At 38.4% G+C, this 12,363-nt stretch overlaps 1 protein-coding gene and 1 pseudogene across 1 annotated transcript; one reads left to right on the forward strand and one right to left on the reverse strand.

The window, feature by feature from the left end:
• The first annotated feature begins 290 nt into the window (after positions 1-290).
• Positions 291-9,223, forward strand: LOC123935918 (NADH-ubiquinone oxidoreductase chain 6-like). The gene has a single exon (XM_045996767.1). The coding sequence runs from the start codon at positions 1,467-1,469 to the stop codon at positions 1,962-1,964; it is 498 nt and encodes a 165-aa protein (XP_045852723.1). The 5' UTR covers positions 291-1,466; the 3' UTR covers positions 1,965-9,223.
• LOC123935917 lies at positions 6,979-9,383 on the reverse strand (annotated as a pseudogene).
• Between the last annotated feature and the right edge of the window lie 2,980 nt (positions 9,384-12,363).

The raw sequence follows: 12,363 nt of genomic DNA on the forward strand, positions 1-12,363 counted from the left end.
GCTTATATGCATGGGGCAAACCAGTAATGCACGACGTACATAGGGGCAAACCAGTAATGCACGACGTACATAGGGGCAAAAAGAAAAGTGTGTGCTGAGAAAATGCAGTAGATGTTGTTAAATATATGAATTGAAAAAAAAATAATTAGGTGGGAAAATCAGGGAATAGTTTAGTTAGAATATCAGCTTTGTGCTGATGGTGGGGCTATTGTCTCTTCCTTGAGTCTTAGGGAGGTGTCTTTCTCCATTTTGGTTTACAAGACCAAGGTAATTGTTATATTACAAAGACTCTTCATTTTAGTAAGTTATTTTCGATGATGTTGGTCGCTGGTATTAAGATTAGGAGGATTGTAAAGTAGAGGATGGAGGCTAGTTGGCCGATGGCAATGTACGGGTGTTCTACTGGTTGGCCTCCGATTCATGTTAGGGTGAGGAGGTCTGCAACTAGTAATCAGAACAGGCATTGACTTAATGGGCGGAATATTATGCTTCGTTGTTTTGAGGTATGTAATAATGGGATAATGGCTAGGATTAGGATAGAGAAGATTAGGGCTAACACCCCTCCTAGTTTGTTGGGGATAGATCGTAGAATTGCGTATGCGAATAAGAAGTATCATTCGGGCTTGATATGGGGTGGTGTATTGAGTGGGTTGGCGGGGGTGTAGTTGTCTGGATCTCCTAATAGGTCGGGTGAAAATAGCACTAGGATCATGAGCGTTAATATTAGGAGTAAGGCTCCTAGGATATCTTTAATAGTGTAATATGGATGGAATGGGATTTTGTCAGAATTAGAAGGGATTCCAGAGGGGTTATTGGATCCTGTTTCGTGGAGGAATAGTAAATGGATTGCTGCTAAGGCAGAATGATGAATGGTAGGATGAAGTGGAAGGCAAAGAATCGTGTGAGGGTAGCTTTATCTACTGAGAATCCTCCTCAGATTCATTCTACGAGGTTGGTTCCGATGTATGGGATAGCTGATAATAAGTTGGTAATTACGGTTGCACCTCAAAAGGATATTTGTCCTCATGGTAAGACGTAACCTATGAATGCAGTTTTTTATTACTGTAAATAATAAGATGATGACGATGTTTCATGTTTCAGGAAATATATAGGATCCGTAGTATAGGCCTCATCCTACATGTAAGAATAGGCAGATAAAGAATATGGAGGCTCCATTAGCGTGCATGTATCGAATGATTCAACCATAGTTAACGTCTGGGCAAATATGTGTGACTGATGAGAAGGCAGTGGTGGTGTCTGATGTGTAATGTATGGCTAGGAATAAACCTGTAAGAATTTGTAGGATTAGGCAGATTCCAAGGAGGGAGCCAAAGTTTCATCATGCTGAGATATTGGATGGTGCGGGTAGGTCAATAAATGAATTATTGATAATTTTGGTCAGTGGGTGTGATTTACGAATGTTGGTCATTAATGTTCTTATAGTTGAAATACAACAGTGATTTTTCATGTCACTAGTCATGGTTAGATTCCATGTAGGAATAATGATGATATATATTGTATTCATTCTAAGTGTTATTTTCGTAGTTAGTTTTGTAGGGTTTTCTTCAAAACCTTCTCCTATCTACGGTGGGTTGGTTTTAATTATTAGTGGGGCTGTTGGTTGTGGGATTGTGTTAAGTTTTGGGGGATCTTTTTTGGGATTAATGGTGTTTTTGATTTATTTGGGTGGTATACTTGTTGTATTTGGGTATACTACGGCCATGGCTACTGAGCAGTATCCTGAGGTTTGGGTTTCTAATAAGGCTGTTTTAGGGGCTTTTATTGTTGGTTTATTGTCTGAATTGTTGATGGCTTGCTATATTTTGAAGGGAGATGATGTTGAGGTCGAGGTTGTGTTAAAATTTAATGGGGCAGGTGATTGGGTTATTTATGATACAGGTGATTCAGGATTTTTTAGTGAAGAGGTTATGGGAATTGCGGCTTTGTATAGTTATGGGACTTGATTGGTTATTGTTACTGGTTGGTCTCTTCTTATCGGGGTATCAGTGATTTTGGAAGTTACTCGTGGAAATTAAGTGTGAGTAAGCTAAGGACTAGAGTGAGGATGAAAGATATGAAGTATAGTTTGATTAGGCCCTTTTGGTTGGAAATGGCGATTGAGGATTTTATTTGAAACTGAGAGATAGATTTAGGTAATATTTTTTCTAGTCAAATTATGTCTAGTAATGTTGTTGCTGACTTTTGGCTTATAAATAGGTTTGTTTTGGGTATTAGGCGGTGGATGATGGTGGGGAAGTAGCCTAGTATGTTTGAAAATATAAACAGATTTGATGGGTGTTTAAATTTTAGGTTCTGTATTGTAAGGCTAAGTTCTAGTGCCAGGATGAAGCCCAAGATGGTTACAGTAAGAGCCGTAGTTTTAAGATGATGAGGGATAGTTATCTGTGGGGTGGTGGTGGGTGTAATATTGTGGGAGATTAAAAATCCTGTGAGAATGCTCCCAAATAGGAGACGTTTAATGGAGTTAATTAGGAGTGGATTGTTCTCGTTGATTATGATAGTTGGGTTAAAGCGAGGCTGTCCTAGGAGTGTGAAGAATATAATTCGGGTGCTGTAGGCTGCTGTTATGGATGTGGCGACGAGAGTAATTAGTAGGGCTCAGGCGTTGGTATACGACGTGTTGGCAGTCTCAATGATTAGGTCTTTGGAGTAGAATCCTGTTAGGAAAGGTATACCTGTAAGTGCTAGGCTTCCAACGATTAGGGAGGTGGTGGTGAATGGTAGTGCCTTGAATAGGCCTCCTATTTTTCGAATGTCTTGTTCATCGTTTAGGCTGTGGATGATTGAGCCTGAGCATAGGAATAGCATGGCTTTGAAGAATGCGTGTGTGCAGATGTGGAGAAATGCTAGGTAAGGCTGGTTAATGCCAATAGTTACGATTATTAGTCCTAGTTGACTTGAAGTAGAGAAAGCTACAATTTTTTTGATATCATTCTGTGTTAAAACACAGATTGCTGTGAATAGGGTTGTTATTGCTCCTAAACATAGTGTGATGGTTTGTATAGCTTTATTATGTTCTATTAAGGGGTGAAATCGGATTAAGAGGAATACTCCGGCTACGACTATTGTGCTTGAGTGTAATAGGGCTGATACAGGAGTGGGTCCTTCTATAGCTGAAGGTAGTCATGGGTGGAGTCCAAATTGAGCAGATTTTCCAGTGGCTGCTAGTAGTAGGCCTATGAGAGGGATATTTAGGTTTTCGTGATTGGTCTTAAAGATTTGTTGTAGATCTCATGTGTTCAGGTTAGATAGGAATCAGGCTATGGCTAGGATAAATCCTACGTCTCCGATACGATTATACAGGACAGCTTGTAGTGCGGCGGTGTTTGCGTCTGTCCGTCCATACCATCAACCAATAAGTAGAAAGGATATAATACCTACTCCTTCTCAACCGATGAAGAGTTGAAATATATTGTTGGCAGTAACTAAAATTATTATGGTAATGAGGAATAGTAGTAAGTATTTGAAAAATCGGTTAATATAAGGGTCTGAGTGTATGTATCATATTGAGAATTCTATAATTGATCATGTGACAAATAATGCTACTGGAATGAAGATTATTGAGAAGTAGTCTAGTTTAAAGCTGAGGGATAGTTTCATAGTTTGGATTGTAATTCAGTGTCAGTTTGAAATTATTATATCTTGTCCTAGATGAAGGAAAATTATTGTGGGGATTAAGCTGAGTATGAAAGCATAGGAGATAGTGGTTTTTACGTATTGTGGGTAGAGTTTGTTGGTATATATAATAGTATTGGTCATTATGATTGGGATAGTAAGTATGAATAGTGTCACTAAAATTGAGGAGGTAAATAGATTGATTACTTTTATTTGGAGTTGCACCAATTTTTTGGTTCCTAAGACCAATGGATTACTACTATCCTTTAAAAGTTGAAAAAGCCATGTTTTTATACATGGAAGCACGAGTTAGCAGTTCCTGCGTAATACTTTTTCGGTAAATAAAAAGGGTTAAGCTTTTATTGTTAGATTCACAATCTAATGTTTTTGTTAAACTATATTTACAGTAGATGGGTCCTAGGATGAATTTAGGGTTGAGTGAGAGGAGTAATAAGGGTAATAGGTGGAGAGCTATTAGGGAATTTTCTCGTGTGAAGGATGGTTTGATGTTTTTGATGTGGTGTGTATATTTTCCGCGTTGTGTAGTAATTAGTATATATAGGGAATATAGGGCTGTAATGGTGATGTTAATTCCTATTAGAATGATGGTAATATTAGATCATGAAAATGAGGCTATTACTACGAATAGCTCCCCTACTAGGTTAGTTTTGGGTGGCAAAGCCAGGTTAGTTAGACTAGCAAGTAGTCATCATGCAGCTATTAATGGGAGGAGTGTTTGTAAACCTCGCGTGAGGATTATGGTACAGCTGTGGATGCGTTCATAGTTGGAGTTAGCTAAACAGAATAATATAGATGATGTCAGACCGTGGGCAATTATTAGGGCTGTTGCTCCTATGTAGCTTCATGGTGATTGGATGAGGACTGCTATGATTACTAAGGCTATATGGCTAACAGAAGAGTAGACAATTAGAGATTTTAGGTCTGTTTGGCGTAGGCAAATAGAGCTTGTTATAATTATTCCTCATAGGGATAATATTATAAAAGGGTAAGCTATGAGGTTGGTCAGTGGATTTAATAATATAGTAATACGTATTATCCCATAACCGCCTAGTTTAAGGAGTACGGCGGCGAGAACTATGGATCCGGCGATGGGGGCTTCTACGTGGGCTTTTGGAAGTCATAGGTGGAGGCCATATAGAGGTATTTTTACTATGAATGCCATCATGCATGCTAGTCATAGCAAGGCGTTTGATCATGAGTTTAACAGTGGTTGTACTCAGTATTGGATCACTAATAGGTTTAAGGTACCTAGGTTGTTTTGGGCTCATAATAGTGCGATTAGAAGGGGCAGGGAGCCCACTAGGGTATAAAATAGGAAGTATAGTCCAGCGTTTAAGCGTTCTGTTTGGTTGCCTCATCGGGTAATAATAATAAGTGTTGGTATTAATGTGGCTTCAAATAAGATGTAAAATATGATTAGTTCTGTTGTGGTGAATGTTATGATTAAAAATAGTTGTAGTATAACTAATATTGTAATGTAGAGTTTTTTTCGGGTGAGGGTTTCTTTTGACAGGTGATATTGGCTTGCTATAAGTATTAATGGTAGAAGCCATGTAGTGAGTATTAGGAGGGGTGCTGATAAAGAGTCCACAAAAAACAGCAATGAGAAATTTAGGTTGTTGTCTACGAATTGATTAAGATATGTAAGGCTGATAAGGCTAATTAGTATGCTGTGGGCTGTTGTATTAATTCAGATTATGTTAGGTTTTGATAATCATGCTAGGGGAATTAATATTATAGTGGGGATAATAATTTTTAACATTGTAGTAGATTTAGATTTTGTACGTAGTCGGTTCCATATGTATTAGAGATTATAACTAATAGAGATAATCCTAAGGCTGCTTCACAGGCTGCGAATACGAGGAGAATGATAGGAGCTATACTAGCTAATGTGAGGTGATTAACCAGAATAGTTACTGTCATTATAACAAATAGTGATAGTATTATGCCTTCTAGGCAAAGTAGGGAGGATATTAGGTGGGATCGGTAGATGAGTAACCCCATAAAGGATAGAGTGAAGGCTAAAAAGATGTTAATATAGACTATGGACATTTGATAATTGTAATATAGATTACAATCTAATGAGTCAAAATCATTTATTTTAATTAAACTAATTATCATTATTCATTTCATTCTAAGCCTTCTTCTGTTCATTCATAGGCTAGGCTTGTTGCTAATAGGAGAATTAGTACTAACGCCATGGCGAGTGTTGTATTTAGGTTGATTGATTGTGAGGCTCATGGTAGTGGTAGGAGTAGTGCAATTTCTAAGTCAAATAGAAGAAATGTGACGGTCACTAGGAAGAATTTTATGGAAAAAGGTAGGCGTGCTGATCCTAGGGGGTCAAAGCCGCATTTGTAGGGACTTGCTTTTTCTGTATAAATGTTTAGTTGGGGAAGTCAGAATGCGATTAGGACAAGTAGGGACGCTAGTGATGCATTAATGAGGAGAGCTAATATTATATTTATTACTTCTCTCTGGGTTGTTACCAGAACTAGTTGATTGGAAGTCAACTGTACTTGTTAATACTAGAGAAATAAGACCCTCATCAATAAATGGAGACATAAAGGAATAGTCATACTACATCTATGAAATGTCAATATCAAGCAGCTGCTTCAAAGCCGAAATGGTGGTTAGATGTAAAATGATAGTTTAGCTGGCGTAGAAAGCATACGATGAGGAAGGTAGACCCGATGATAACGTGAAGGCCATGGAATCCTGTGGCCATAAAGAATGTAGAGCCATAAACTCCATCGGAGATTGTAAATGATGTTTCATAATACTCTGAGGCTTGTAGAAGGGTAAAGTATAAGCCTAGAGAGATTGTAATAAATAGTGCTTGAAGTATATGTTTACGGTAACCCTCTATTAAGCTGTGATGGGCTCAGGTAATGGAGACTCCAGAGGCTATGAGGACTGAGGTGTTAAGTAGTGGGACTTCTAGTGGGTTTAGGGGTGTGATACCTGTAGGTGGCCAGCATCCCCCTAGTTCTGGGGTTGGTGCTAGGCTTGAATGGTAGAAGGCCCAGAAGAAGCCTGCAAAGAAGAAAACTTCTGATACGATAAAAAGGACTATTCCGTATCGCAAGCCTTTCTGGACTGTAGGGGTGTGATGACCTTGGAATGTTCCTTCGCGGATAATGTCTCGTCATCATTGATATATAGTTAATAGGTTGGTTGTTATACCAAGAGCTAAGAGGTAAATTGAGTTAAAATGGAATCATATTACTAAGCCTGATGTTATAAGGAGGGCGGAGAGGGCTCCTGTTAGAGGTCATGGGCTTGGGTTGACTATATGGTATGAATGGGTTTGGTGGGTCATTAAGTGTTGTCATGCAGATATAAGCTTACTAATAAGGTGAAGACGTAGGCTTGGATAAGGGCTACTGCGAATTCTAGGATGGTTAGAAGAATGAGGATAATAAAGGTTACTATGGCTGTGGTAGTGCTGATATTTATTAGGGCTAAAGTGGCACTTCCAATCAGATGAATTAATAGGTGGCCTGCAGTAATATTTGCTGTTAATCGTACGGCTAGGGCTACTGGTTGGATGAATAGGCTAATAGTCTCAATGATAACAAGTATAGGGATTAGAAGGAGTGGTGTTCCTTGTGGTAGGAAGTGGGCTAAGGATGCCTTTGTTTTATGTTGGAATCCAACAATTTCTGTTCCTGCCCATAGGGGAATAGCTATACCTAAGTTTAGGGATAGTTAAGTAGTAGGGGTAAATGAGTGAGATAATAGACCTAGTAAATTGGTAGAACCAATAAACAGGATCAAGGATATTAATATCAGTGCTCAAGTTTGACCTTTTTGGTTATGGATGGACAGCATTTGTTTAGATGTTAGTTGTACTAATCACTGTTGGATGGAGATTAGTCGGTTATTGATTAGTCGATTTGGTGAGGGGAATAGAATGCTTGGGAATATAATGATGATAATAACAATAGGGAGTCCTATTATTGTTGGGGTAATGAAAGAGGAAAATAGATTTTCGTTCATTTTTTTTTTCTCAAGGTGTGATGGGTTTTGGTATAGACACTAGTTTTTGTTCAGGATTTTCTGGAAAGTTGTATTTTGACACTTTTAGTTGAAATATAAAAAATAAGGTAATAATTATTGATAAGATTGTGATTAGTCATGTTGAAGTATCTAGTTGTGGCATATCATTGAGGAGAGGTTTACTCTCAATCTTTAACTTAAAAGGTTAATGCTGTATAGCTTCTCAATGAGTTTATAGTATTGAGGTGGATCATTTTTCAAAATGGGATAGGGGTACTAGTTCAAGTACGATTGGCATGAAACTATGATTAGAGCCACAGATTTCTGAACACTGGCCGTAGTATAGTCCTGGTCGTATGGCTATAAGGGTTGTTTGATTAAGGTGTCCTGGGAGAGCATCGGTTTTTAGTCCTAGTGATGGTACGGCTCATGAGTGTAATACGTCTTCAGAGGAGATTAGTATACGAATAGTTATTTCTATTGGAAGGACTACTCGGTTATCCACTTCTAATAGTCGAAGCTCCCCGGGTTTTAGTTCTTGGGTTGGAATTATGTAAGAGTCAAAGTTTAAGTCTTCATAATCTGTATATTCGTAACTTCAGTATCATTGGTGGCCCATGGTTTTTACAGTTAGGGAAGGATTGTTGATTTCATCTATTATGTAGAGAATTCGTAGTGAGGGTAAGGCGATTAGAATTAAGATAATAGCAGGTAGGATAGTCCAAATTGTTTCAACTTCTTGGGCATCCATAGTACTGGTATGGGTTAACTTGGTAGTCAACATTAATGAAATGATATATAGGACTAGGGAGCTAATTAGGAATACGATTATTAATGTATGGTCATGGGAGTGTAGTAGTTCTATAATAGGGGAGGTTGCATCTTGGAGACCTATTTGGAAGGGATATGCCATAGAGATATAAAGGATTTTCACCTATAATTTGACTTTGACAAAGTCATGTAATTTTTACTAATATCTCTTTATCGAGAAAGACATAATGGTTATGACATTGGCTTGAAACCAGTTTTAGGGGATTCGATTCCTTCCTTTCTTATTTTGATAGTACATAGGTTGGCTCTTCAAATGTGTGATATGGGGGAGGGCATCCATGTAATCATTCAACGTTTGTTGAGGTGAGTTCTACCGTTAGTACTTCTCGTTTGGATGTGAAGGCTTCTCAAATTATGAAAATTATCAGTATAACTGCTGTTAATGAAATAAATGAGCCTATAGAGGAGACTGTGTTTCACACTGTGTAGGCATCTGGGTAGTCGGAGTATCGTCGAGGTATACCTGATAAACCTAGGAAATGTTGTGGAAAGAATGTGGCATTTACTCCTACAAATATGATTGTAAAGTGAATTTTTGCTCAAACATCATTTAGTGCATACCCTGTAAACAGTGGGAATCAATGAACGAATCCACCTATGATTGCAAAAACTGCTCCCATTGAAAGGACATAATGAAAATGTGCTACTACGTAATATGTATCATGAAGAACAATGTCTAGCGATGAGTTTGATAGGACGATACCTGTTAAACCCCCTACTGTAAATAGGAAGATAAACCCTAGGGCTCATAGTATAGCCAGTGATCATTTAATATTACCCCCATGTAAAGTGGCTAGTCAGCTAAATACCTAAACTCCTGTAGGAATAGCAATAATTATGGTAGCTGAGGTGAAGTATGCTCGTGTGTCGACGTCTATTCCTACAGTAAACATGTGGTGGGCTCATACAATGAACCCTAAGAAACCGATGGATATTATTGCTCAGACTATTCCTATATAGCCGAATGGTTCTTTTTTCCCTGAGTAATAGGTGACAACATGTGAAATAATTCCAAATCCTGGTAGGATTAAGATATATACTTCAGGATGCCCAAAAAATCAGAATAGATGTTGGTAAAGAATGGGATCTCCTCCTCCAGCAGGGTCGAAGAAGGTTGTATTTAGGTTTCGGTCTGTTAGTAATATGGTAATACCAGCTGCTAAAACTGGTAATGATAGAAGTAAGAGTACGGCTGTAACTAGGACGGATCATACGAATAGGGGAGTTTGGTATTGTGATATTGCAGGGGGTTTCATGTTAATGATAGTAGTAATAAAATTAATAGCTCCTAGGATGGATGAGACACCTGCTAGATGAAGAGAGAAGATTGTTAAATCTACAGATGCTCCTGCATGTGCCAAGTTTCCTGCTAGAGGAGGATATACAGTCCATCCTGTTCCTGCACCTGCTTCTACTATGGAGGAGGCCAAGAGAAGAAGAAAGGGGGGAGGCAGGAGTCAGAAACTTATATTATTTATTCGGGGAAAAGCTATGTCGGGTGTGCCAATTATTAGGGGGACCAATCAGTTTCCGAAACCTCCAATTATTATTTTTTTTAAAGATTTTACCTATTCAGTTGACAGAGAGAGAGATCACAAGTAGGCAGAGAGGCAGGCAGAGAGAGAGGAGGAAGCAGTCTCCCTGCAGAGCAGAGAGCCCGATGCGGGGCTCGATCCCAGGACCCTGAGATCATGACCTGAGCTGAAGGCAGCGGCTTAATCCACTGAGCCACCCAGGCACCCCCGGAAACCTCCAATTATGATGGATATAACTATAAAGAAAATTATTACGAATGCATGGGCTGTTACGACTACATTGTAGATCTGATTGTCTCCCAATAAAGTGCCGGGTTGACCTAATTCAGCACGAATTAGTAGACTGAGAGCAGTACCTACTATTCCGGCTCATGCACCAAATAGAAGGTAAAGGGTGTCGATATCTTTATGATTTGTGGAAAATAATCATCGATTTATGAACATAGGTAAAATGGCTGATAAAAGCATTAGACTGTAAATCTAAGAATAGGGGTTTAGTCCCCTTTTTGCCAAGCTCTGTGGTGAAATATCACGTTGAATTTCAAATTCAAAGAAGCGCTTCAACCCTGCCGGGGCTTCTCCCGCCTTTTTTTCTTTGCAGCAGGAGAAGTAGATTGAAGCCAGTTGACTAGGGTATTTAGCTGTTAACTAAAGTTTGGTGGGATGGTAGCCCACCAATCTAGGAAGGGCATAGCTTAGTTAAAGTGACTGATTTGCATTCAGTAGATGTGAGATGTACTCTTGCAGTTCTTAGAGTAAATTCAGAAGTTAAGTGAGTTGCACTTACTTAGGGCTTTGAAGGCTCTTGGTCTTTTTAACCTAAACTTCTATAATAGTGTTAGTGTTATTGGGGTGAGGGGTAAAAGTATAGTTGAGATAACAATTAGTGGTGATAAGAAGGTTATGTTTTTTATATTCTCAAATTGTCATCTTATTTTTATGATATTTGTTGAGGGGAATATGGTGAGTGCGGTTGCATAGGTTAATCGTATGTAGAAATATAAGTTTAATAGGGCTGTTATTGCTATGAATATTGCTGCGATGATTATATTGTTTTTTGTGAGTTCATGGATGATTATTCATTTGGGGATGAAGCCTGAGAGGGGAGGGAGGCCCCCTAGTGATAGCATAACTATTAGGATGAGTGATGTGATTAGTGGGAGTTTATTTCATGTATGTGATAGTGATAGTGTAGTTGTGGATGTGCTGAGTGTAAATAATATGAATGTCCCGAGAGTTATTGTAATATAAATTACTAGGTTTAGGATTATCAGGGTTGGGTTGTATGTTGTTACAGCGATTATTCATCCTATATGAGCAATTGATGAGTATGCTAGGATTTTTCGTAATTGTGTTTGGTTAAGGCCTCCTCAGCCTCCTACTAGGACAGATATAATAGCTATAGCTATTAATAGGTTTGGGTTAATGGAGGGGGAAATTTGATATAGGATGGATAGGGGAGCAATTTTCTGTCATGTTAGTAAGATTATTCCTGATGATAATGGAACTCCTTGGGTCACTTCGGGCACTCAGAATTGAAAAGGAGATAGTCCTAGTTTTATCGCTAGGGCGATTGTTATCATGTTTGATGTGATTGAATTGGGGGTATTTAGTATTGTTCATTGTCCTGATAGTAGTAAGTTGACAATAATACCTAATATAAGGAGCATAGATGCGGTGGCTTGGGTGAGGAAATATTTTGTTGATGCTTCTATGGCTCGTGGATTGAACTTTTTTATTAGGATGGGAATAATAGCTAGTATATTTATCTCGAATCCGATTCAGATCATTAGTCAGTGGGAGCTTGTTAGTACTATGATTGTTCCTAGGATGACAGTTGATATAATGGTGATGAAGATGGGGTGTTTAATTAGTACGGGAAGGGGATAAACCAACATTTTCGGGGTATGGGCCCGATAGCTTATTTAGCTGACCTTACTGTAGAATTTGGTGTAAGTTTGGTAGCACGAAGATTTTTGAGTTCTTAGGATTAGGTTCAATTCCTATAATTCTAGAAATAAGAGGGCTTGAACCTCTATAATTTACTCTATCAAAGTAACTCTTTTGTCAGACATATTTCTTATGTTTGTGGGGGGATACTTGCTGTTATAATGGGTAGGGCTATATGTCATATACATAAGGCTAGTGTTAAAGGGAGGAAGTTTTTTCATAGTAAATGTATTAGTTGGTCGTATCGGAATCGTGGATAGGATGCTCGGATTCATAGGAAGAAGATTGTTAGTAAGAGTGTTTTTATGATGAAATTAATTGAATATAGTTCTGGTAAGTAAGGGGCATGGAATGCGCCAAAAAATAGGATGGTAGTGAGGATGTTTAT

The sequence above is a fragment of the Meles meles genome, chromosome Y (assembly GCF_922984935.1).
Source record: "Meles meles chromosome Y, mMelMel3.1 paternal haplotype, whole genome shotgun sequence".
In the NCBI taxonomy this organism is placed as follows: Eukaryota; Metazoa; Chordata; class Mammalia; order Carnivora; family Mustelidae; genus Meles; species Meles meles.

Excerpts from the sequence above, each read along its gene's own strand:
- LOC123935918 (XM_045996767.1), top strand. The coding sequence starts at position 1,467 with ATGTCACTAGTCATGGTTAGATTCCATGTAGGAATAATGATGATATAT.